The 25,743-nt window shown below is 52.2% G+C and overlaps 1 protein-coding gene, 1 long non-coding RNA gene and 1 other non-coding gene across 8 annotated transcripts; 2 read left to right on the top strand and 1 right to left on the bottom strand.

The window, feature by feature from the left end:
- Window positions 1–674: 674 nt before the first annotated feature.
- On the bottom strand, window positions 675–8,163 carry Pheta1 (PH domain containing endocytic trafficking adaptor 1). 5 transcript variants are annotated; one of them, XM_076866824.2, is made up of 5 exons: window positions 8,009–8,163; window positions 7,006–7,185; window positions 6,643–6,726; window positions 5,327–5,462; window positions 675–3,130 (listed from the first exon to the last, which is right to left on the bottom strand). In XM_076866824.2, the coding sequence occupies exon 5, from the start codon at window positions 3,097–3,099 to the stop codon at window positions 2,440–2,442; it is 660 nt and encodes a 219-aa protein (XP_076722939.1). In that variant the 5' UTR covers window positions 3,100–3,130; window positions 5,327–5,462; window positions 6,643–6,726; window positions 7,006–7,185; window positions 8,009–8,163; the 3' UTR covers window positions 675–2,439. The 5 variants fall into 5 exon arrangements, with proteins under 5 accessions (XP_076722939.1, XP_076722919.1, XP_076722929.1 ...); XM_076866804.2 differs by lacking the exon at window positions 7,006–7,185; XM_076866814.2 differs by lacking the exon at window positions 8,009–8,163 and having other exon boundaries at window positions 7,006–7,638.
- A 185-nt stretch (window positions 8,164–8,348) lies between these two features.
- On the top strand, window positions 8,349–24,851 carry LOC143407534 (uncharacterized). 2 transcript variants are annotated; one of them, XR_013092361.1, is made up of 4 exons: window positions 8,349–8,426; window positions 14,182–14,304; window positions 18,347–18,427; window positions 23,949–24,851. It is a non-coding gene; the product is annotated as an uncharacterized LOC143407534 (long non-coding RNA). The 2 variants fall into 2 exon arrangements; XR_013092360.1 differs by having other exon boundaries at window positions 14,176–14,304.
- Trnaa-cgc (transfer RNA alanine (anticodon CGC)) lies at window positions 18,167–18,239 on the top strand. The gene has a single exon. It is a non-coding gene; the product is annotated as a tRNA-Ala (tRNA).
- Window positions 24,852–25,743: the final 892 nt, after the last annotated feature.

Below are 25,743 nucleotides of genomic sequence, written 5' to 3'. Positions count from 1 at the left end.
CCTGCTATTTCCCCCATTCTGTGCCCATCCCCTGCGGTGGGAACTGTGGTCACAAATGCCACAGGCAGTGCCCTGACTCAGTCTGTGTGGGGAGCCACTTCCCCAGCCCCACTTGGCTGAGGTCCCTCCAGCAATGGGACTAATGACTCAGCATGTGCTGGAATGTTCCGTGGCACGATCTCCTGACCTTAGTATTTTTAATTTCTTGAACACGAGGACTGTAAGTTGCTCATCCTAAGCCACATTTTCCTGAGTGTGCATTTTTCCAGGCTGTCGAGGCAGACCTGTGACCCTAGTGCTGAGTTCAAGTAGGGCAGACCTAGGGCCCCCTGCATCATGCTAGTTCTTGTCTGTGAAACCCCATTAGCCCCCAAAGACAAGCAGCCTGAGAGGCAGCACCACCTCCGGGCACACACAGCAGACATTACTAATCCATCACAGGCCTTTCCCTCTGAGCTTGGATGGGTGCAAAACTGCTCTTTACTCCAGGGCCCCTGGCAGCCACCAAGAAGTGACGAATGACAAGACCCAGGTTATGACTTCCATTTACCATCCCTGACAGTGTCCCTCCCAACCCTCAGGCCCTGGGCCCACAGTTGACTTTCAAATCCTCTTCCTTCCCCCTGCTGTCTCTCCCTTCTGCAAAGGAACTTTGTGTTCCATTTTCCCTCCTAGTCCTCCTGAAGTCACTGCCTACTACAGAATCCCAGCTGTGTGGCCTTGGGGAATATTGTAACCTCTCTGAGCCTCAGTTTCCTCATCTATCAAATGGGCCAGCATTTAATAGCTTCCCTGAGAGGTTGTGAGAATATGTCTGGCATCAGCCACAAGGAGCCACACACTGGTCACCTCCCTTATAGGCTCTGCCAGGCAAATCTGTTGGGGAAAAAAGGACACAATCAGCCAATCCTCGACAGACTTCTTTATTTGAGCCCTTATATCTCCCTCCCAGGCTCACATTTCTCCCCAAACTCAACCCTGGAGGCAGCTGGACTGCATGGTGTGCTTTGGGAGGAGAGGAGCATCCCTTGCCCCCAGGAGACTGGGGTCACTGTACCTTTAGAATTTGTAAACTTGCACCCACCAGCTGGGCCTGGCCAGGTCTTCCTGAGCCCCAGAGCCTGTGGACAGGAGCCACCATCACCCATACTGCTCAGTACTCGGAGAGGAATGAGGGACCGTACCAAGACTCCAGAGGCACGTGGCCAGGGGACAGCAGGGCTTGCCAGAGAAGGCAAAGGACAGATGAGATCCCCTGTCCATCACCTCGGCATCTCAGAGCCACCTGTGCCTCTGCAGCTGAGGCCACCCCTCCCTGGGAACTGTGCCACCCAAGCTGAAGTGGCTTTCTTCCTGCCACCCAACAGGAACAAAAGTAGTGCAAACACCAAGATCTAATGCCAGAAAAAAAAAAAAAAAAAAGAACATCCTAAATATTTAAAAATAAAATTCACAGCCCCGGACAAGCCCCAGCCCACTGAGCCAGCAGGGAGCTGGGGAGGCCTTGATTGCAGACCCTCCCAATATTTCCCCAGCCCCAGGCTCTCCAAAGACAGAAGAGGAAGGTGTAGGGGCTGAGTCTGTAGGTCACCAAGGAGCAGCCTTCGGGGAATAAAGGTGGAGGTGAGGTGTCCTCAGGGCTCCCTGGTGCAGGGAGCTGAGGACTGTAAACATGACCCAGGTGGAGCCAGGGGTGTCCCGGCCCCAGGGTTCTTCCTGGATGAAGAATGGGCACTGTGGTGAGTGAGAAGGAGAGCCAGTCAGCAGCTGGCCTCCAAGCACAGGAGTCCTGGGAAATCGAGGATACAGGGGCTGGAGGCCAAGCACAGCTCTGCAGCTGCTGTTGCCCACGGGGTCAGTACCTGGCCCTTGCCGGTGTGAGTCAGCAGTGAAGTGCCCCCCCCCCCAAGGAACCTACTGGAAAGAGCTGCCCAGCCCAGGGCTAGAGGTCAGGCAGCCAGCAGAGAGGTCCCATCCAGGCCTGGGGAAAGAGCTGGCTGGGGAGGTGACTGAGGAACGCAGTCAAAGACAGCATGAGGGGGCCCGAGGCTGCTGCCCGCAAGGAGCATGGCCTCCAGGAGCCCTGGGACCAGATGAGCTCACCCTAAGGTCTCACACTAAAACCCGCACCTGCCGCTTCTGGAGGCGGCGGATGGCCGGGGCAGGGCAGCTTCTCTGGCAGGTGCTACAGCAAAAGGTCCAGCCAGGAGCGGCGCTGCGCCAGAGCCCTCCCTCCGCCGGGGAAGGCGCCCTGGGGACAGAGCCACGTGTCCGGCCAAGCCGGGAGGGCAGTTGCCTGCAAGAGCCAACCCCTCAGACCCCTAGGGCAGCCCCAGGACCTGGCTCCTCTTAGCGACAGGACGGGCGGTGGGGCACAGTCTTAAGGTCCCCGGGACAGGCCCGGCGTCTCTAGCTCAGCTGGGACTTGGGTCCGTGACCTCAGGGCCGGGTCCTGCTGCTGAGCCATTGGTTGCGCAGCGCCCTCACCTCCTGCCCGTACCACTCGTGCAGCCGGATGAAGGGGGCCGAGTCCAGGGGACCGTGCGGCGCCGAGGCCCTGCGGCGCGGAGGCAGCGGGGGCCGCTCCGGGCCCGGCCGCGCGGCGGGGGCGGCGGGGGTCTCGGCGCTCCACACGGCGCAGGCGCAGCCGTTCTCCCGCGACGGGAGCGCGCTGGGCCTCCGGGGCGGGGCCGCGCCGCCCGCCGCGCGCATGGCCGCTAGCTGCTGCTCCAGCTCGCGCACCACGAGTCGCAGGTAGTCGAAGCTGGCCCGCGACAGCGCCTTCACCCAGCCCTCCATGGCTGCCTGGCTCTCGGCCGCCAGCACGTAGGTGCGCGCCCGCGCGCCCGCGAAGCGCACGGCGAAGGCGAACTCCTCAGCGGCCTCCACCAGCTCCACCGTGCAGCCCTCCAGGATGATGACGCCCACCGGCTCGCGGCTGCCCGGCTCCTCGAAGTAGAAGAGCATGTTGCCGCGCAGCACGAACCAGCGGCGGTGGTAGGCCGCGTGGCGCCCGCCCTTCTTGTACAGGAAGCCCGCGTTGTCCACCGGCGCGTCGCACGTGGCGTAGAAGGCCAGGCTGCGCTCGTTCAGCTTCATGGTGGCCGGCCAGGCCTGGGGGCAGCGCGGGCTGTCCCGCACCGGGACGGCCGGTTAATCGCCGTCCCAGCGCCTCACGGCCCCTCTCTCCGCACCAACCCCGGCCATGCCACAGGTGAGGAAACTGAGGCTCAGAGTGGACGCGGCCGCCTGAGCTTGCACACTCCTGGAAGCAGGCGGGACTCTGCCTGGGTCTCACAGCCCCTCCTGGCCTCCTGTCGCTCTGCGTCCCCAAATGTCCTACGTGTGCCATTTAACATATTCACTTAATCACACAGCAAACCTTGGGTATTGGGGACTGGCCGTAATCCCATTTGACAGATGAGGAAAGAGGCACAGAATTTAGTCACTCGCCCAAAGTCACAAGGCAAACTGGGCAGAGCTGAAAGTCAAACCCACGTTTCATTTTAGGCCAGGCTGTTTCCACCACCCTGGACAGTGTTGCAGGGACTTACTTTGTCCATCAAATATTAAGCACCTTTGTGCACCAGGGCCACAACAATAAACAAGGTTGACAGGGTCCCTGCCCTTGTGGTACCAACATGCTGGTGGAAGGAGATGAATAATTAACCAACAGATCAAAGGTTAGCACTGCAGCCGGGCGCCTGTAATCCCAGGGCTTGGGAGGCTGAGGCAGGAGGCTCCAGAGTTCAAAGCCCAGGCAACTCAGTGAGACCCTGTCTCAAAATAAAATATAAAAGGGCCAGGGATGTGGCTCAGTGGTTAAACACCCCTGGTTCCAATCCCTCATACCAAAAAAAAACAAAAAAACAAAAGAATTAAGACTGTAAATATCACAGTCTTAACACGATATGGAAAAAATAATAAGCAAGGCACAGTGCTGCAGACCTATAATCCCAGCAACAAGAGGCTGAAGCAAGAGGATGGCAAGTCCAAGGCCAGTCTTGGCAATTTAGCAAGACCCTGTCTCAAAAATAAATAAATAAAATGGGTTCAGTTGTAAAACATCCCAAGGTTCAATCACTAGTACCAAAAAAAAAAAAAAAAGACTGGGAAGGGGTTCAGGAGTGTTGGAAACAAGAATAGGGTGCTCAAAGGAAGCCATCCTAAGAAGATGACATGTGAGCAGAGGTAAGGAGGTGAGGAGAGAGCCAGAGCTTTGGAGGAAGGGCATGCCAGGCAGCAGGAACAGCAAATGCAAGGGCCCCTGTGGTGGTAACCTGCTGATGTGCTTGCAGGACAGCTAAAGACTGACTGGGCAGCAGGCAGAAGGGGGAGAGAAGGAAGATGCAGGCAGAAGGGGGAGAGAAGGAAGATGCAATCAGAAGTAGTTGTTGGGAAACAGAATAGATGAAGATGTGGGCCCAGGGCCTAACCCAGACTTATAGGGAGGAAGGGGCAGAAAGCACTGTGTACTATTCAGCAAAAAGGAATTTAGCCAGGTGCTGTAATCCCAGCAGCTCTGGAGGCCGAGGCTGGAGGATCACGAGTTCAAAACCAGTCTCAGCAACGGTGAGGCACTAAGCAACTCAGCGAGACCCTGTCTCTAAATAAAATACAAAATAGGGCTGGGGATGTGGCTCAGTAGTTGAGCACCTCTGGGCTCAATCCCCGGTAGCAAAAAAGAAGAGGAATCTAACTGGCTGTACTTGGCCACAGTGTTTCCATCCATCTTCTCTCAAATACATGATTGGGTAACACTGGCCAGGTAGGACTTACTGGGAGGTGGCACGTGGGTTCCCAGTGTGGCCATGCCTTCCCCTGGCTGTGTGCACCCCGTGCTCCCTCTTCACAGCCTCACCCTGCGTAGGAGGGTAGGTATGTAGGTATGTAATGTCTCTGGGGTGTAGTAGGTCCTCGATTAATGTTCCTGCCTGGGTGGTGCCTTTCTTGAGTCCTAGAGGAATGAGGTCTGGGTGGTGGCTCTCCTCAGAGCACCACTGTAGGGCCACCTGACCCAGGGCGGAGGGGGCAGTTGCTCCAACCAAGTCCTCATTTTCCTGCTGCCTCATGCCACCCACCTGGGCAGGAGGCTCTATCACCTTGTCCTGACCCATGGCAGGGCTGCAGCCCCTGTTCAGTCGCCATTCTCCTTCCTTGAGCTGTGTAACTTCAAACCTGAGCTGTCCCTCTCCAAGCCTCAGTTTCAATCCCTGCAAAATGGGGCCCACTCATCCGCACACCTCCCCAAAACAACTCCCAAGTAGACCCTGGTCCCATATCTCACAGGAACCTCCTCACACACAATTGCCCATTTCCCTCCTACCTCTTAGGCCGCTGCTTGCCGCCCCGCCCTCTGGTCAGCTAGTCACAGGTCACTCGGTTCACACGTCAGCTCTGCAGTATCCAGGCTGGGTGACCTCAAGCAAGCTGTTAGCCTCCTTGGGCCTTTGTTTCTGCATCTGTAAAAGGGGATCATAGCAGCACCTAAGTCAGAGTAACTGTGATGAGGAAGACAGTGACCATGTGGAATGCCCCTAGCACAGTTGGGCACTCTGCAGTGACAGCATTTGACATTCTCCTGGGCCTCCCCAAATGCTCCCTCTCATATGTCCAATCTGAGTAAACAGCTCTTAATGTCCCTCTCACCACCACATCTGATCACTAAGGCCAGCTAAACCCTTCAACATATTTCAAATTAGTGGCCTAAAATGTTTACCCAGCCCCCCATTTTAGGCCCCCATTTGTCCCAGCTGGGATGGCTACAGTAATCTCTTCACTAGTCTCCCTGCCTCCTTCCTTGCCTCCTCCCTATCCATGGATCTCGGGGTAGGATCCAAATCTCCTCCCCAGACCCCTATTCTGGGCCCACTGAAATCAACTCCCTATGGAGGGATCCTATTGAAATGAAGTCTTGGTTGGTGCAATGGTGCACGCCTGTAATCTCAGTGGTTTGGGAGACTGAGGCAGGAGGACCACAAATTTGAGGCTAGCCTCAGCAACTTAGCAAGGCTCTAGACAACTTAGTGAGACCCTGTCTCAAAATTATAAAAAGTGCTGGGGATGTGGCTCAGTGGTAAAGCAGCCCGGGTTCAATCCTCAGCACCCAAAACAAGCAAATAAATAAACAAAACAAAGTCATATCCCTTCCCTCCTCTGCTCTTGGCTCTCTCATGGCTCTGTACTTCTCTCATAAAATTTAACCCTCCCACTGGGTGCAGTGGTGTGCATGGATAATCCCAGTGATTTAGGAGGCTGAAGCAGGAGGGTCTCGAGTTCAAAGCCAGCTTGGGCAACTTAGAAAAAATAAAAAGGGCTGGGAGTATGAGAGTGTATCCCAGTGGTAAAGTGCCCCGGGGTTCCATCCCCAGTGACACACATACATACATACACACACACACACACACACACACACGACTCAGTCCTCCCCGTGACTTCCAAGTTCCCTTTCCTATCTCTTTCCCCTTTGCTCCCTCAGCTCCAGCCACCCCAGCCTCCTTTCTATTCCTCAAATGCACCAGGCACATTCCCACCTCACATCAACTCCACAGCCTCAGCTCCACTACCCCTGAGGATGCAGTCCCTGGCCACCCCATGCACGCAGACTGCTAATCACCCTCCTGTATGTCAACCTGAAATTACCTGGGTCATTTTTGCCTGCTCCAGGAGGACAGGGATTTTTTTGTCCGAATTCCAGTCCCTGACAGGTAGTTGATGCTCAGGTACCTACAGAATGAATGAAGCATTCTTAAACCTCTCCCTGCAAGCAATCTGCGCCCCCCCCCCCCCGAACATGCATGGATATGGAAACTGAGACACAGGATGAGGAGCTGTCCCAAAGGGCTCCCAGCAAATAGCACAAATAGGGGACTGATTGCCATGGCCCCTGCCTCTAGCAGCCTAGCAAGAAAGGGAAGGGCCGGAAGCTGGAGGGAGCGCCTGGTCCCCAGCCTGGATTATTTCCCACACTGCTTTCCAACAAGTTCAGAGTCCGGCTCTGTGCACCTTTGCTGATTCCATAGCCTGTGGCCAGACAGGAAGCCAGAGGAGGCCAAGTTCCTGCCTCTGCCAGCCCAGGCTGGAGGAACTTGAATGACTTCACCTTTCTGAGCCTCAGTTTCCTCACTTGTTAGGACTGCAGAAAGGTTCAGTGAACTGATATAAGGGGAAAACAGATGATAAACTCTGGAAGAGAAATTCAAAAATATTATCTACTGTGAGTTGAGGTTTTCACAACCTCTTCTACAAAATGAAACATAAACATTCATCCCACTGGTAAAGGCTAAATCAAAGAATTCTAACGAGTTATTTTGCAAAATGTTTGATAGGTATTGCTTATTCAGGGAAGAAGCTGTCAAAAGGACAAATAATTAGCCTCAGGTCTCCAAGGGGACAGCTGGCACCAGAACCAGGCCTCTGGGGAAACAGAGGCATGGATGGCATGTTGGCACTCATTTAAGGAAAGAAGCCCAAACCACAAGTCCTGGGGTTGAGTCCAGATGCCCTGAATGTTCCCCAGCAGTGGGCGTAGGGGAGAGGGTGTGGCAGGCACAGGCTGAAAAACATGTGCAGAGAGCCCCTGTCCTGCGCTGCTCCAGTTGGGGCTACAAGGTCACCAGAACCTGCAACCCCAGTTGACACAGACCCTTGCCCTTGCAGGGACTGGCAATCCAGGTGTGGCCCCGCTCCTAGTTGCCCTCTGTCCCTTTGTGTGTTGTGTGCGGGAGCTTCTGAGTTCCTTAAAGGACAGCCAGAGCCCCAGATGGAGAGGTCAACCGCAAGAGGGACGCCAACTGGAGGGCTGTCCGCTGAGCTCTCCCCAGCGGCCCACGTCCTTTATGGGGATGGGGTCATCAGCTCAGTTCGCCGGGCAGCCAGGGAATTATCACCGGAGCGGAATCTCAAGTGGCAAGATCCGCAGCAGGGCACCCGAGGCCCACCGCGGCTAGCCACGGCCCGGCGTCCCCTCGCTGGTCTCCAGCATGGGTCCCCGCCAGGCCGGCCTTACCTCGCTGCGCAGGCCTAGGGCGGTGGCGGGACGGGAGGAGCGGGGCCAGGAGGCGGCCGGCCATGGCCCAGAACCCGCTTCGTGGCAGCGGCGCTTTGTCTCCTGCGCGGTGCGGCCGGCGCAGCCGCTGGGAGAGTGTCACTCGGACGCAAGAGGGCGGGGCGGCCGGCCGGTCGGAGACCCGCGGGCGCGCCCCTTTAACCTCCCCCGCCCCGCCCGCGCAGGGCCCGCCCCCGCGTCCCTCCCGCCCCGCGATTGGTCAGCCCTGGCCCGGCACGCCCCCGGATTCGCCACGCCCCTACGAGCACGTTCCTGAAACCACTCTTAAAGGGAACGCGACTGGTTCAGGAGTCCCCAGGGTCCTCAGGTCCCAAAAACCTGAGGATTTGAACCTGGAAAACTCAGTGCAGCTCCAAAGGTAAGGACAGGTCGCAGATTCGCCTGGGAAAAAAAATAATAATAACATTGGGGTCCGGGGGAGGAGGCATTCGCTGAAGTCTAAGACTTGGAGTCTGAGCTTCCCACTGGCAAGGGTTGCTAGATGGATCGAATTTAACTCCAAGCTGAAATGGAAAAATAATTCCCGAAAATTTGTGGTTTATTAGAAAACAACGGAATACAAGTCATTTCAAGTATCCTGGATAGGATAGTCTATTCAGGACTATCCTAATATATAGGATGCCTGGCAATACAACCCCTTCCCTTAAGTGAAGAAAATTCTAGAAGTGGACAGAGTTCAAGTCTCATTTAGCCACAGAATCGTGGAGTGACCTTAGAGAAATCACTTCACTTCTCTAGGTTTCCATTTCTACATCTGTTAAACAAAGATAAACATGGTATGTAAAGTGTATGCCACAAGAACCAGCAATAAGTAGGAATTGCTGGGGAGAACTGCAAGTTCAAGCCAGCCTTGGCAAGTTCAAGGAAGGCAATGGGGTAGAAAGACCAAGAGTGCGACTTGTAGACAAACGGTCAAGGAAGGCTTGAAGAAGAGAGAGGAAAGAGGAGGGAGCCCTGTAGTATTGTAGGAAGAGTGTCCCAGGCAGGGGGAACAGGGAGTGCAAAGGCTGAGATGGGACCACCCTGGGCATATTTGAAGTATGATGAGACCACAGGATGGAGCCCCTGAGCAAGTAAAGGAAATGAGGTCAAATATGATTGCAAAGCCAGATTGTATAGGGCCTGTGGATCATGGGAAAGATATTTTGCTTTTACTTTGAGAAGAACCGGGAGCCATGCGAAAGTTTTGAGCAGAGGAGGAATGTGATCTGTCTGAAGTTTAGCACAACCCCTGGCTGCTGTGGGGAGGAGGGGCTGTGGGGAACAAGAGAAGGGCCAGGATCCAGGAAAGAAGCTACTGTAGTGATCCTAACAAATCATGATGGTGGCTTAGAACAAAGTGGGGCAGTGAGATTCAGAGAAAGGCTGAAATTCTGGGTGTATTTTTAAATATATGCAAGATCAGCTGATGGCTTGGATTTGGGGAGTGAGAGAGACAAACCAAAAAGGAATCAAGGATGACTCCAGGGCTGGGAACATGGCTCGTTGGTGCCTAGCATGCATGAGGCCCTGGGTTCCATCCCCAGCCCCTAACACTTAAGAATGGCTCCATACTTTGGGTCTCAATAATAGGAAAAATGGAGAAGTCTTGAAGGGAAAAATCTAGGTTAGTTCTTTTTTTTTTTTTTTTTTTTTAATTACATTGAGCCCAAACAACTAGATGTCATGTAGAAAAATAAACCTTGGTCTTTACCTCACACCATACAACAAAAATCAACTCCAAATGGACTAGCAATACAAAAGCCAAACTGTAAAACTTCTAGGTAGGGGGCTGGCAGTGGAGCTGAGCCGCGGAGCATGGTCTTAGCCCTGGGTTTCATCCCCAGCATGTGGAGTCCCAACCTTCCTTCCTATAGGAAGGTGGAATACCCCCCAGCCCTCAATATGGACTTGCTCCCACACTTCCACACCCTCTCCTCTGCCCGAAGCCCTCACCTCCCCCCATATGCAGTTAGCACACGTGTCCCATCTTGTGTGTGCCCAACACACTCAGGCCTGACTTGGCTCAACCCATGGTTGACATCTCAAAGAAAAGGTCCTGCAGCCTCTGACCCCTGGGCACAAGGAACGGAGCCTGGAGTTGATCAGGGACTCTTGGCTCTGTGATTCTGGGAAGTCACCCAGTTGCTCTGGGCTTTGCTCTGCTCAGGAGAGACAGGTCCTCTGTGTTGTGCCCGTTAGGGAGACACACACACAGAGTTTCGCAGGAGGCATATGTACCCTTTTTCCTGAACACTCAGAGTAGTCCATGGCTCTGGCCCTGATAATTGGTTCAGGTGTGGACATGTGACCCAGGCCCAGCCAATGAGGTTCTGACCTGAGACTTTGTGAAATGGGAGGAGTCAAGCTTGCCTGCGTTGGAGCAGGGCCAGCCACAGGTGTGGAGAGGGACAGCCCCTGCTGCCATCAGTGGAGCCCCTGGGTACAACTGTGTATGACATGGACAGAATTCTCTGGACAAAAAAAAAAAAAAAAAAGCAAGGGCTTTCCTTGCCTTTGGAGTTTCCCCAAATCTTGACTCTCACGAGGAAAGGACAATAACAGTCTGGGTCTTGACGGGGGTATTGCCCCCACATCTGTGAGTGCAGCTCTCACAGCCTCTGGTGCAAACCCAGGGTTGGCGGTGAAGGAAGTAGGAATCACAAAGAGCTCAGCATCTTTCTGGGAAGACCTGGGGGCTGGGGGGGGGTGCAGTTCACCTAAAAATTTACCATTTGCCAGGCACCGTAGTGCATACCTGTAATCCCAGATACTTGGAGGCTGAGGCAGGAGGATCACAAGTTTGAGGCAGCCTCAGAAATTTAGCAAGACCCTGTTTCAGAACCCCCCAAAAAAGTGAACAATTCAATAGAATTTAACACATTCATAATGTTATAAAACCACCACCTCTGTCTAGTCCCAAAATGTTTTTATCACCTCAGAAGAACCTGCACCTGTTAGTGGTCACTCCTGGCTCTCCTTGTCCCCAGTCCCTGGCCACGACCCACCTGCTTTCTCTCCCTGTGGAGTTGTCCCTCCTAGACACTCTTGCACGTGTGGCCACTCATGACTGGCTTCTTTCCCTCCCTGCTGTGGCCTGTGTCCGTGGCCTGCATCTGTGGCCTGCATCTGTGCGCCATTCCTTTACAACTGAGGAAAACCCACTCTCTGGATAAACTGCATTATATCTGCCTTCCATCCATAGAGGACTTCCCAGGGTCCCCACCTCTGAACTACGGTGGATAGAGAGGTTTCTTGGTGGCTGGGAGCTACAGAGGACTGGAGGAGAGACGGTGAGTCAGAAACACTGGAAAGGGGAATTTGAAAACCAGAACTGGGTTGCGGCCGCAGACCCCAAGTCCCTGTGGTTTCACCTCCATGCCATGTCTAGGACCCGTCACTTCCCTTCGTGGTCTCTACTTCCCCATGCCAGGCCACTGTCATCTCTTGCCAGTGGGCAGCAGTAATGTCCTTTTGGATCTCCCTTCTGCCACTTGGACACCCCTCTTCTCACACCCCAGTGGGCCCCCTGGGACTCACCACTCCATGGCCCTCTCCCACCGAGGCCGCTCCCTGCTCCCCATGGCCTCAGTAGCAAATCCAGACTCCTGGCCATGGGCAGCAAGGTCCTGCCTGCCCAGGGCCCTGCCCCACAGGCCTGCCCGGCGGTTTGCACTCATTTTCCACCCGTCTTCTCTTCCTTCCCAGAATGCACCCGCTGCAGACCCTTGCACCTCCCATGTCTTTGCGGGAAGATTTCTTCCCACATCCTCCCTTACCTGGCACTCCTCATCCTTGAAGGCCTTGCCCAGCCACTGCCTTTTCTGTGAAAGCATAAGACCCCCTAACCGTCTTCCACACTGAGCTGAGTGCCTGCCTTCCCTCAAATCAGTCATTCTTCCAACTGCTTTTAACAAGCACTACTTTGTCTAAGGCACCAGAGAAACAAGTTAAAAAGATAATTACATGCATGTAAAAGTGGAAGCAGTCCAAATGTCCCTCAGGGGATGAATGGGTAGACAATGGGTGCATTGGTGCTTAGAATATTACTCAGCCATGAACAAGAACACAGTTCTGATTCATGGTACATACAATGGGGAGGAATCTCTAAAACCTGGTTCCAGGTGAAAGAAACCAGCCACGGGAGACACATAGTGTATGATTCCATTGGTGGGAATTGTCAAGAAGAGATAAAAATCCACACAAATGAATGGATTTTATTTTGCCGGCAGCTGGGAGAAAGGGGCTCAGGAACAGCTGCTACTTTGGAGCAATGGAAAGTTTTGTAACTAGACAGAGATGGTGGCTCCACAGCCCTGTGAGTACACCAAAATGTTCACTTCAAAATAGGTAATTGTAGGGGCTGAGGCTGGGGCTCAGTGGTAGAGCGCTCACCTTGCAAATGTGAGGCCCTGGGTTCAATCCTCAGCACCACATAAAAATTAAGTAATTAAAGCTATTATATATATCTACACTTAAAAAAAATAGTTGATTGTGTATTTTGGGAATGTTGCCTCCATAAGTTACTTAAAACAAACAAAACAACAACAACAAAAAACAAACAAACAAACAAACAAAAAAAACAGGCCAGCCTCCTGCCCTCTTTGAATGGAGGGAGAAAATAAGTCAACATCATTCACATAGTACATGAGATGAAGTAGGAGCCCAGAAGAAAAATAAAACCGAGCAAGAGAATAAGGGCCATTCATGAAAAGTGAAGGGGTACAGGGCAGCCATTTTTCAGGGAGAAGCCAGGGAAACGGGCTTTTAGGAAAAGACCTGAAAGACAGCTGAAGGGAAAAGCATTCCTGGCAGAGGGAACAGAAAATGCAAAATCTCAGAGGTTGAAAGCACATCCAGGAGGCCTATGTAGCTGGAACAAAGAGGAGGGGAGAGCAGAGATATCAGGGAGGCCTGTGAGCTATTCTCAGGAGGTCGGGGGAGAGTAAGGACCCCTCAGAGGAGATGAGACGGTGCAGCCAGTAAAAGCAGGGAGAGACAGTGATTCAGCTGGTGTCAGAGTTTGGTGATGCTGTGCCCTCCCTGCAGGCAGGTCCACCCCCACCCCCCGGCAGGCAGGGGCTCTGGTCTGCCTTGCGCCCTGCTCTGTGGGTGTCACCATGCCTAGCACCAGGTAGCTGCTCAGGGACTGCAACACCTGAGGCTGACTTTGTGTCTGGATCTCACCTCCTGGCCCTCCTGTGGTCCCTCTTACTCAGAGTTTCCTTCCACAGTAGCTGCCCCCCCCACCAGCAGCGGGCTGCAACAGCCACCCAGAGGGAACTGAAATCGTCCACCACGTGCCAGCTGCCCAGGCCGCACTGGGGCTGGGCCCTGGGGAGGGAGGGGCAGGAAGGGCCAGATTCCCCCAGTCCAGGGCCCCTTCTGGTGTGCCCAGGGGAGAGTGCAGCCCCACCGAGGCTGGGGCTGCCGAAGACCAGACACCTGGGAGGTCTCGCCTGCCACTGCCTCAGGGGACCCTGCTTTAGGGGGTGGCATTCCCGGCCCTCCCTTCACCTTCCTCATCTGCGGGACTTGCGACCCCCAGATTCCCAGATGCTGTGTCCTCATAAGCAGCTCACGCCTCTTTTACTTGGAGCCTTATGCTGACTGCTCCACCCCAGGCTCAGAGAGGGCGGGTGACTGGTCAGAGGCCTCACAGGTATGGGGACATTGGATGCCCAGGCCTCCGTTCCCAGCCGCTCAGCAGCTGTGGCTCCCAGCCCAGGCCACCCACGGGGGGGGGGGGGGGGGGCACCGACCCACGGCACTGCCCTGCGCAGATCAGGTGGGTTCGTCCTTCCTGCTATTCCGGTCAGGACCCGGAGGGCAGTGGGGCTGGCAGGCGGGTCCCTGATCACACCCAGGCTCACAGAAGGTCAGGGCCAGGAAGCCTCAGACCCCTGAAGTGACTCTAACAACCCCAGTGTGGGCTTTGGGCTCGGAATCAATGGGCTTAGTGTACACAAGGGAGTTCCGGTCCCTGCCCTGCCTTCTGCAAGCTGTGTGACCTTCAGCAAGCCCCTCACATCGCTGTGCCTTGGTTCCCAATGTCATAAGGTCTCTTGGGAGTTTTCAGAAATGACATTTAACGTTCACTGAGCATTTCCTGTGTTTTGCACACTGAGAATCAGGAATGTGGTGGAGCGCCTGCCCGGCAGGCACGAGGCCCGGGTCCCACACCCAGCGCTGCAAAAAAGCAAAAAAGAAATGAGGAGCCCAGACACAGAGGGGCCGCGGCCTGCCTGCAGTCACAGGTGAGCAAGTGCGAGGCTACCTACACCTCGATGTCCCTTTGGGTCATGATCTACAGCCTCAGAACTGCTGGAAGAGAGGGGCCGTTACTTTCTGCTCATGAGGTTTGAGTGGCAGTTCATCTCGGAGGAACACACTCAGCCAAGTCATCATCTGGGAAGTGTGGTGTTTGGGGTAAAGAAAACAAAAACACAGGGCACCTTGGGGAGATTCTTTTTTAATGCTGGGGAAGGGATGCAGGGCCTTGAGCATGCAAGGCAAGGGCTCCACCATCGAGCTACATCCCTAGTACTTTTTATTTATTTTAAAATAGGGTCTTGCTAAATTGCAAAGGCTGGCCTTGAACTTGCAATCCTCCTGTCTCAGCCTTCTAAGCATCTGGGATTACAGACATGCGTCACCATGCCAACTCCAGGTTTTTTAATTTAAAAATTGTTTTAATTTTAAAACTTACTAAAGGCTTTGGTAATCTGGGCCTGGGTTTGAATTCTGGCTCAGCGTCTGAGTTGCTGTGTGATGTGGGAAGGCAACTTGACCTCTCTGAGCCTCAGTTTCTGCATCTGGGAAACAGAGATGGTAAGGAGTGTTGGAAAGATTCAGTGAGCTTTGTGGCCGCCCTTCGTAACCAGTCACTCTGTTTTAGGATTCAACTGTCATGCTGTCTCCCAGTATATCTTTCATGTTCACCACTGTATCCCAGAGCTGGGCCCAGCATGCAGTAGGTGTTCAACAAAGCAGTGTTGCCAAGTACTTCCCTTTTGGCCCTAAGGACCCTGCTGCCTCAGAGAGGTGAAGTGACTTACCCCAGGTCACACAGCCAGGTTCGTGGCAGAGCTCAGAGGCTCTCCGAGGACCCTGTTGCTGGTGCAGGACTGAGCCAACGCCCTCTGCTCGTACCCCCCCAGCCTGGCCCAGGGGAGCTAGACTAGATTTCTGAAGGGAAGTGACTCAGGGGCCTGAGTGCTAAAGATAATCCTTTTCCATCCGGAGATCAGTGCTCCCCAAAGCCCCACAGAGGACACCGCAGCCTCCTTCACCAGCAGCTTTTGCCCTCAAGATTGCTCCTGCCCTGTCGCCCTGTCACCCTGTCACCCTTCCGGGATGTCTGCAGGCTGCACTCCCCCGAGGCCCTGCTTGCCTGCTGCTGTCTCTGAGCGCAGTGGGCCTCCCCTGCCGGCTGCTCCGCTCCTTTCTGCAGCCCAGGCCCCTTGTTCACCCCGTTTGGGTTCCAGGCACCAAGACGCAGGGCTCAGCTGGCCTCAGACGTGGTGATGGAGGCCCCTGGAGCCACCTTGGGTGACCTGCAGACGGAAGTGAACCATGCCAGGCTCTTCCAGGTTGGGGCGCGCCGGCGGGCAGGCGGGCGGGGGCTTCCTGAGGGGCTCACTTGCCATCCCAGGTGCTTGGGAGTTAGAAGCAGGAGGGTCGCAAGTTTGAGGTCAGCCTCGGTCACTTAACAAGACCCTGCCTCAAAATAGAATCAGATCCCCCCAAACCAAAGGCTGAAATGTTTTTTCTTTTATATATATATATATTAGTTACAGGTGGACACAATATCCTTATTTTATTTTTACGAGGTGCTGAGGATCGAATTCAGGGCCTCCGGCATGCTGGCCCAGCCCTGAGATGCTTCTCCTCTGATAAGTGGATGCTGATAGTGGGGGTAGGGGGAGAAGGAAGGAACTCTGGCTTGTGCAGAGGGTTGTGAGAGGCAGGGTGGGGCGGTGGGGATGGGAAGGACGGTGGAATGCGACAGACAGTATTGCCCTGTACCCACGTGTGCTGACACTACAAGTGACTCAGCACTGAACAGCCAGAGGAATGAGCAGTTGTGCTCCCCTTGTGTACAGTGTGCCAACATCATGCCAGGGTCCTCTATAACTAATTAGTCAGAAGTAACAGAAAGGGCTGGGGAAGTAGCTCAGTGGTAGAGCACCCCTGGGTTCGCTCCCCAGCAAAAGGCAGTGCCTCCTATGACCTCTGTCCCAGCCCCTGGCATCCACTGGCCTGCTTTGTGAATTTACCTCTTCTGTACATAAAACGTGGTCCTTGTGTCCATCGGCATCACTTAGTGTATTGTCAGGGTCCATGCATGTTGCAGCCTGTCCGTGCTCCATTCCTTTTCACAGCTGAATAATATTCCATTGGACCATGTGCTACTTTGTACTTCTTCATTCATTTGAGTGACATCATTGAGCGACATTTGAGTGCCATCTGATTATTGTGAATACTGGCTGTGAACCTCAATGTAGAAGTGTCTGTTTGACTGCCCATTTCCAGTTCTTTTGCATCTATATATTAGCTATTTTTTTTGGGGGGGGGGTACTGGGAGTCAAACCAAACCCAAGGGTGCTTTACCATTGAGCCACATCCCCAGCCCTTTTTCATTTTTACTTTGAGACAAGGTCTCAATAAGTTGCTGAGGCTGGCTTTGAACTTGGGATCCTCCTGCCTCAGCCTCCCGAGTCCACCAGAAACCCAACTCCTTCCTTGGGCTTTGATGGAGGTGCTGGGGAGCACTGGAAGGTCTACGCCTGGTGGAGTGTTGGGTCCTTAACCTTCTCAGATGGATCCCAAGCCCCTGGCGGAGCAGGACTCTGCACTCAGAGTTCAGAGCGTGGGAGGCACCTGAGCCTTGGAGACAGGCACTTCAGAAATGGCCCTGATGGCGGCAGGCACTCTGAAGGGTCAGAGGACTTCATTTTTTTTTTTTTTTTTTTTTTTTTAAGAGAGAGAATTTTTTAATATTTATTTTTTAGTTTTTGGCGGACACAACATCTTTGTTTGTATGTGGTGCTGAGGATCGAACCCAGGCCGAACACATGCCAGGTGAGCGCGCTACCGCTTGAGCCACACCCCCAGCCCCCAGAGGACTTCTTAACGGCCTTGTTCTTGGGCGCACACTGAGCACAGTTTGGGTAGCAAACAGACTTCCTGTGGCCAGGGCCCTTTTTGGAAATGCCATTGTTTCTTGTTCTTTTTTTTCCATGGTTGAGGTTAACTTTATTCTTTGTTGTTGTTGTTGTTCTAATTAGTTCTGCAGGACAGTAGGAGCACAACTGCTCATTCCTTTGGCTGCACATGGTGCCGAATCACACTGGGGTAGTGCAGTCACTCTTGTATATAGGATGATAATGTCCTTTCCATCCCCACCGCCCCTCCCCTCCACTCCCCTCTGCAGGAGCCAAAGTTCCTTCATTCCTCCCCATGCCCACTATAGATCAGCATCCACTTATCAGAGAAAACTTTCAGCCTTTGGTTTGGGGGATTGGCTTATTTCACTTAGCGTGATATTCTCTAGTTCCATCCATTTACCTGCAAATGCCATAATTTCATTTTCTTTAAGGTTGAGTAATATTCCATTGTATATATGTACCACGATCTCTTTATCCATTCATCTATTGAAGGGCATCTAGGTTGGTTCCACAGTTTGGCTATTGTGAATTTAGCTGCTGTAAACATTGATGAGGCTGTGTCCCTGTAGCATGCTGATTTTAAGTCCTTTGGGTATGGAACAAGGAGTGGGGTAGCTGGGTCAGATGGTGGTTCCATTCCATGTTTTCTGAGGAATCTCCATACTGCTTTCCAGATTGGTTGCATTGATTGTGCAGTCCCACCAGCAATGTATGAATGTGCCTTTTCCCCACATCCTTGCCAACATTTATTATTACTTGTATTCTTTTTTTTAAATTAATTTTTATTGTAGGTTGTTTACTTGTATTCTTGATAATTGCCATTCTGAATGGAGTGAGATGAAATCTTAGAATCGTTTTGATTTGCATTTCTCTAATTGCTAGTGATGATGAACATTTTTTGTTTCTTTTATTTTTTAATTTTTTATTTTATTTTTAAAATCAAGGGGCTGGGGATATAGCTCAGTTGGTAGAGTGCTTGCTTCGCATGCACAAGCCCTGGGTTCAATCCCCAGTACCTCACACAAAAAAATCAATATTAATTAATTATGTATTTATGGCACTGGGGATTAAACCCCGGGGTCATGAGCTATATCCTCAGTTCCTTTTATTTCTTATTTCTTATTTTGAGACGGCGTTTTGCTAAGTCACTGAGGCTGGTCTCCCAGTAGAAATCCTCCTGCTTCAACCTCCTCAGTTGCTGGGATTACAGGTATGTGCCCCCATGCCCGCCCACTTTATTTTTATATTTGTCATCTTGGAAGCAAGGACCCTGTAATAGGGACTTCTACGTGAGTTACTTAATTTTCACTACCATCCTATGACTGTAAAAATCAGTAAAATCCCCATTTTACAGATGAAGAGACTGAAGCTCAGAGAGTCCCTGTCCCTTGCCCAAGGTGACCCTACACTGAAGAGAGAAGCCAGGCATGAGTCCACGCCCAGAGCCCGTGTTCTCCGCCTCGGTGCCCATTCCCCGCGGATTGGAGGCCCCCAGCTGGAATCTGGGAAGCCTCCGAGAACGTGGGGGAGTTGGGGTGGGAGCGGAGGCTCCTTCCAGTGCAGCGCCTGCGGGGCCTTGGGGTGCCCAGGAGGCTGCCTGAGCCCAACGCCACGCCGCCGCCAGGGGGCGCCAGAGCCCCGCGCCAGCCGTGCGCGCCGCGAGTCCTGTCCCGGGTTGAGGCCCAGCAGCCGCCCAGGAAGCTCGTGCGCCCGGCCTTGGTTCCCGGCAGGGTGGGGTCCGCCCAAGTCACTGGGTTGTGCGTCCTTTGCGGAGCTATTAGGGCCTTTAATTACCGGGATTGGAAGTGAATAATTATCTGCGGGGCCTCAGGCCCCTGAGTCACTTCCCCCAGAAACCAGATTCCCGGGGCTGGCGGAAGAGGGGGCGGCTCGCAGCTTCCCACACCGGGCTGGGGCGGGCGGCGGGCCGCTGGCTTAGGTCAGGGTCGGAACTGGGAGCCTGGGGGTAAATCTCTGCCGGCCGGTGGCCAGCTGTGTGCCTTGGGCAGGTCGCTTCACCTCTCTGTGCCTCAGTTTTCTCCTCTGCCAAAGGGAGGGAAGCAACATTCTCTCCTTGTATAGGGTGTTGGGCGAAATAAGTGGTTAACCCATAAAGAGCCATCAAAGCAATGGCTGGAGCATAGGCCCCAGGAAATATTAATTCCCTTCTTCCTGTCTTCCTTACCGGGGCGAGGAGCTGGTTGAGAGCTGTGTCTTGGCAATCTGACAGACCTGCACTCTAGACCAGGTTCTTGGGTATTCACCAGCTATGTGGCTGCTCTGTGCCTCGGTTTCCTCATCCGAAAAATGGGGAGATTAATAACAAACCCTTCTTTTGGGGTGAAAGGAGAGAATACCTGTGATGGTCCCAGCTCGGTGCCTGCTCACATGGCAGAATCCACGTGGTAAAGACGGTCATTCGTCCTTGTCTTGGGCAACAGCTTGTGGCATTTTTAGAGTCTAAGGCACTGGGAGGACAGAAAAGGGAACCCAAGCCACCGGGAAGGAAGCAGAGGGAGTAGATGTCAGGCACCTGAGCTCAGCAGATTAGGCCCTGCGCCCAGGAATCTGGCTTGGGAGTTCTGACAGCACTGGCAGAAAGAGGAAGGACCTAGTTACATAATTCTCTTCTAGTCCATAGCAGACCTGTGTTAGCCAAGGCCAGAGGTACTCTTTCCTGAACCCTCCCAAATCCCTTGAACCCTGATGGGTGAGGAACACCCCAGAGTAAGCTTGAGCTCTGTTATCAATTGCTGCATAACAAATTCTTCCCAAACCTAGTGGCTTAAAACAAGCAAAACTTTATTACCTCGGATGATTTTAGGAATTTGGGTGCAGTACGATTCAGGTCATGGCTTAGGGTCTTTTATGAAGTTGTAGTCTAAAAAGTGTTGGGGGGGGACGCTGGGACTATCTGGGTGCAGTGATGCATGCCTGTAATGCCCGCTACTTGGGAGACTAAGGCAGGAGAATCACAATTTTCAGGCCAGTCTGAGCAATTTAGCAAGACGCCTGTCTCAAAACAAAAAATAAAAAAGGGCTGGGGATGTAGCTCAGTGGTAGGGCACCTGTCTTGTATGTATAAGACCCTGGAATAAGTCCCCAGCACTGCAGGGTGTGGTGGGGAGGCTGAGACAGGAGGATCACGAGTTCAAAGCCAGCCTCAGCAAAAATGAGGTGCTAAGCAACTCAGTGAGATCCTGTCTCTAAATAAAATGCAAAATAGGGATGGGGATGTGGCTCAGTGGTCGAGTGCCCCTGAGTTTAATCCCTGGTACAAAAAAAAAAAAAAAAAAAAAATCCTCAGTACTGCAGGAAAAAATGGGGAAGAACCTGGTATTGCCCTTATCTGAATGGAGCTTGGCTAGGCCTAGATGACCCACTTTCAAGATGGCCCCTCATTAGCCTCAGTTTCTTTGCATGAGGATCTGTCCTAGCTGATGGAATGTCCACACGACAGGATTAGCTGGCTTCTCCCAGAGTGGATGGTTCAAAAGAGAACCAGGAGCAGCTGTGGGGCCTCTGATGACTTAGTCTCAGAAGTAACTCATCCCACTGCTGGGACAGCAGCAAATCATTAAGTGCTGCCCACACTCCAGGGTGGGGAGTTAGGCTCCACTTTTTATTTGGGGGGGAAGATCTTCGTTATTGTGGCTGGGGCAGAGTAGCTGATTGAGAGCTGTGTCTTAACAATCAGACCTGCAATCTAGACCAGATTCTTCTTTTTTTTTCTTTTCTTTTTTTTTTTTTTTTTTTTTAGTTCCGGGGCAATCAACCACTGAGCCACATCCCCAGCCCTATTTTGTATTTTATTTAGAAACGGGGTCTCACTGAGTTGCTTAGCATCTTGCTTGTGCTGAGGCTGGCTTTGAGCTTGCAATCCTCCTGCCTCAGCCTCCCCAGCCGCTGGGATTACAGGCGTGCACCACTGTGCCCGGTCCACCAGTCTTTTTATTTTTTTTATTTGAGACAGGGTCTCACTAAGTTTCCCAGGCTGACCTCACACTTACAGTCCTCCTGCCTCAGCCTCCATGCCCAGCATGAGGGGGACATATGTTTATCATGTGCACCTATTGTGTGGCAAGAACTGTGCTCGGTGTTGGGAATACAAGAGTGAGTGACACAGACAAGAATCCCAGGCCTTGCAAAACTGACCTCCTATTGGGGAGGGGGAAAGAGAAATTCAGTAAACAGATTAAGTGAGCAATTACAGTGGCAAGTCAGGGAGCAGCAAGGGCGAAGAAGGAAGGGGAAAGGTCAGATGACAGATGAACAGCAGCGGGGAGCAGCTGCCAGAGGTTCCCTGCTCAGGGGCCTCTGGGAGTGAATGAAGTGAGAGCTAGGAGCATCAGATGGAACAGGATTCTGGGCAGAGGGGACAGCCAATGCCAGGCCTTGAAGTGGGATCACAAAGGTGAGTTTGGAGAACAGTGAGAGTCCAGTGTGCCAAGTTATCCCCTGATGACAGTCAGCACTGAGTCACTGAACACCTGCTGAGGACAGAAGTCCAACACAGTGCCTTTTCTCCTCTCCTGCTTACTATTATTTTACAGAACAGTGAGGCCCAGAGGGCAGGAGTCTTGCTAGAGGTCAAGTGGCAGAGCCAGGACGGAATCCCAGGCATGGAAAAAAGTAAGCACTCTCCTCTGCCTGGCTCCAGGGCAGTCCAGCACCCTCCCGCCTCCACCAACCTGCAGTCCAGACCTGGAGAGGCACTGGGACAGATGTAGGCCAGGCCTCCACTCACTGGGTGACCTTGGGTGAGATTCTTGACCTTCATTTGTAAAGCAGGGGTGAGGATCTGTTGCCCACAGGCCTGGTCTCTGTGGCAGCCCTTGAGGACACATGACCCTTGCACACCTCACACTCAATTGGAGATTTATTTATTTATTTATTTATTTATTTATTTATGTATTTATTTTAAAGGAGGGGGGGGACTTTTTAATATTTGGCGGACACAACATCTTTGTTTGTATGTGGTGCTGAGGATCGAACTCGGGCCACACACATGTCAGGCGAGCGCGCTACCGCTTGAGCCACATCCCCAGCCCGATTTATTTATTTTTAATTTTTTTAGTTGTTGATGGATTTTTATTTTTATTTTTTTTATATGTGGTGCTGGGACTCAAACCCAGTGCCTCACACTTGTGAGGTGAGTGCTGTACCACTGAGCCACAACCCCAGTTCCCCAATTATAGATTGAAATCAACTTTCTTTATTGATCACATGCTGTGTGCAAATTCTCCTCCCTCCTCCCAAGCTCTTGATGTACTTTCTTTTTTTCTGGTAACAGGAATTGAACCCGGGGGTGCTCCACCACTGGGCCACACCCCTAGTCCTTTTATTTTTTATTTTGAGTCAGGGCCTCACATAGTTGCTGAAGGGTTCCTATTGCCTCAGGCGCCTGCCTCTCCCAGTTACTGGGCTTACAGGCTGCACCGTTGTGTCTGGGATTAATATACACTTTCTCATTAGATTCTCCCTCACACCCAGTGGGGTCACACCCTGTTACTATCTCCATTTTACAAATGAGGAAACTAGGGCCCGAAGAATCTAAGTGACCACATAGGTAGCAAGATGCAGAAAAGAGACTTCTAAACCTGTCTGCATGACCCCAGAGCCTTCATGCTTTTTTTTTTTTTAATATTTATTTTTTAGTTGTAGCTGAACATAATATCTTTATTTTATTTATTTATGTGATGCTGAGGCTCAAACCCAGGGCCTTGAATGTGCCAGGCAAGCGCTTTACTGCTGAGCCCCAGCCCCAGCCCCAGCCCAGAGCCTTCATTCTTAATTATGGGCCCCCTCACGCCAGGGTGTGCTGTCCCTGAGGTGGAGAGAGACTCTGCTCCTGAGTGACTTAACCTTTCAGTACTCTGATTTCTCATCATGACATGGGGCCATAATAACATTAACAACAACAGTAACACTCCTACCCGAGGCTGCTGAGAAGATTGAGTTAACATTTCTAAACTGTCCACAGCTGCCCAGTATACTAGCCCTAGCTACATGTGACCGTTTACATTTTAATTCATTAGCATTAAAGTTACAAGTTCGGTGCTTCAGTGACACTGGCTACACTTTAAGAGCTCAATTATACTACATGTATTGCCATCACTATTAGGAAACTTCTACTGCTATATTATTATCCTATCATTTTATTAAATACAAAATTATATTCATTGCTGTTAAACATTAATGGATTAATATTATTGTTATTAAATTTTGCAGTGCTGGGGATCAAACCCAGAGCCTGGGGCATGCTAAGAAAGTGTTCCACCATTGAGCTGGGTCCCAACCCCAACACAATCCTGTGTTGTTATTAATGTTTATAATCCTAGACCTGTTGATCATGATTTGATTATTACAAATATCTGATTTTTATTTATCTTCACTCTTAATCCCCTAATAGCTCACAGTAACTATTGCTATTAGTTAGATCGGCTGACCAATTGTTACATATATATATATATATATATATATATATATATATATATATATATATATATATATATTTTAGAGAGAGTGAGAAAGAGGGAGAGAGAGAGAGAGATTTTAATGTTTATTTTTTTAGTTTTCGGCGGACACAACATCTTTGTTTGTATGTGGTGCTGAGGATCGAACCGGGCCGCAGGCATGCCAGGCGAGCGCGCTACCGCTTGAGCCACATCCCCAGCCCCTGACCATTGTTATATTGATTGTTCATTAGCTCACTTCTTATTGATCCGCAGCCTGTTGACCTTTGTTGATGTCAGCCGTGGCTGTGCCTGTGAACGGCGTGGCTCTGGTGGCTGGGCCTATCCGGAGCCGGGCTGAGCTCGGCAGGCGTCGGTGCGATGTCCGCCCTCCAGGCTCTGCACGGTAGGAAGGAAGGGCGTTCGGACCCGCTGGTTTCCGGAGCCTCCGGGACGTCGTGGGAACCGAGGGACCCGCCGGCCACGACCTGCGCTGGAAGCCCTTTTGCCTTTCTAAGGAAAAACCCAAAGTGAGAAGTCTTGGGACCAAGGAGAACACCGAAGAAAGCCTGGGCTCTCGTGGGGCCGCTGAGCGAGAAGCGAGGAAGGAAGCCGGGTCGGGCCTCAGAGAAATCTGGCAGGCAGGGAGGCTAGAACTGTGATTAAAAAGGGGAAGAACCGCAAGTCCCCATTTAAGTCAGCAGAGCTGCTGTCTGGGCAGCGAGAGGGAAAGTGCTTGTGGCTGGCAGGTTTCGCAGCCAGTTGGCAGAAGCTGAGTACCTGGCTGCTGCATCTGTGCCACCTGGCCTGGGGTGCTGCCCTCGGCCTCAGTCTCCCCAAGAGTAATGGAGAGTTAATAACCGGGTGCCAGTTTAGACTTTCTTGATACCTTCCCCCTTTGTCGCACAATGTCGGATGTGGGAACGTCACAAGGACACTTCTTAATGGGAGTGTCAGCTCCACACTTGGCAACTTGAATCCAAAATTCAACAACAGGTTCTTTCGCTTAAAACCTTTCTTGGCTCCCCCTGCCCTCGAAATAATTGCCAGACTCCCCGCCAAGCCCTTGAAGACACCTTGTAAAGGGCCTTCCTCTCCACCCTAACCATAGGGCAGGGCAGATCTCTCTACTGCCTTTTTAATTTCCTCCAACTCACTAAACATATTCCCACCTCAGGACCTTTGTACCTGCTGTTCCTTTATCGGGAATACCCTTCCCTCCACTTTATCTTGTCTGGATCCTTCTTGTCGGTAAAACATTAGCTTCTCAGAGATGTCCTTCCTAAGCTCCCAAAGACAGTCTCCACCCCCCTCCATCCTGTAACTGTTACTGCCTTCTTCATAAGTTACCCTTTTAATGCGTACCCTCACCAGAATGCGAGTTCCACGAGGGAAGGGACATTTGTTTATTCTCTGCTGAGTCCCTAGACACCGTACTTGGCTTATAGCAGGTATTCAATAACTATTTGTGGAAAATGCGTTTTTGTTTTTTCTTCAAGGGCAGTGGACTCTAGGAATCCTTCCGCAGACCAGCTCCCTTCCGTCCATCTGTTTGAGTCTGGAAATCCCCACTTTCTGGGGAACCCCTTCCTGCAGCTGCAAGGGGAGGACTTAGGGAGCACCTCCTTAATTAGCATGAGCCAGGCCTTGAGCTAACTGCTTTAATGCATTCACTCATTTAATTCTCCCAACAACCCAGTGGGCTGGGGACACTTACTATTTCCACTTCATTCAGATGAGGAAATTAAGGAATGGAGAAGTCAAGTCATTTGCAGTAAGGGGGAGGCAGTAGCCCGGGAGGAGCTTGCTTTCTGGGAAGGGTTGAAGTGGCCCCTCCAAGCTGGGGGCGTGGGCGGTTTGTTTCCTGTTGGGGGAGGGGGAGAAGAGCAGACATTCCTCTCTGCCCTCCCTCCCACGTGTCCGGGGGAAAAGGCTGGCTGAGTATGCTCCACAACACAGCAAGGGACACCCCACTGTCCATTACAACCCTATGAAGCCATAGAAAAAAGGTAAGTGGCCCGGTGGCGTGTAGAGCTGGAGGCTCAGAGCGCAGCGACGCCAGCAGTCCGGG

This window comes from Callospermophilus lateralis, chromosome 1, assembly GCF_048772815.1.
Source record: "Callospermophilus lateralis isolate mCalLat2 chromosome 1, mCalLat2.hap1, whole genome shotgun sequence".
In the NCBI taxonomy this organism is placed as follows: domain Eukaryota; kingdom Metazoa; phylum Chordata; class Mammalia; order Rodentia; family Sciuridae; genus Callospermophilus; species Callospermophilus lateralis.
Note: the sequence above shows the minus strand (reverse complement) of the source record. Positions and strands in the feature narration are given on the sequence as shown.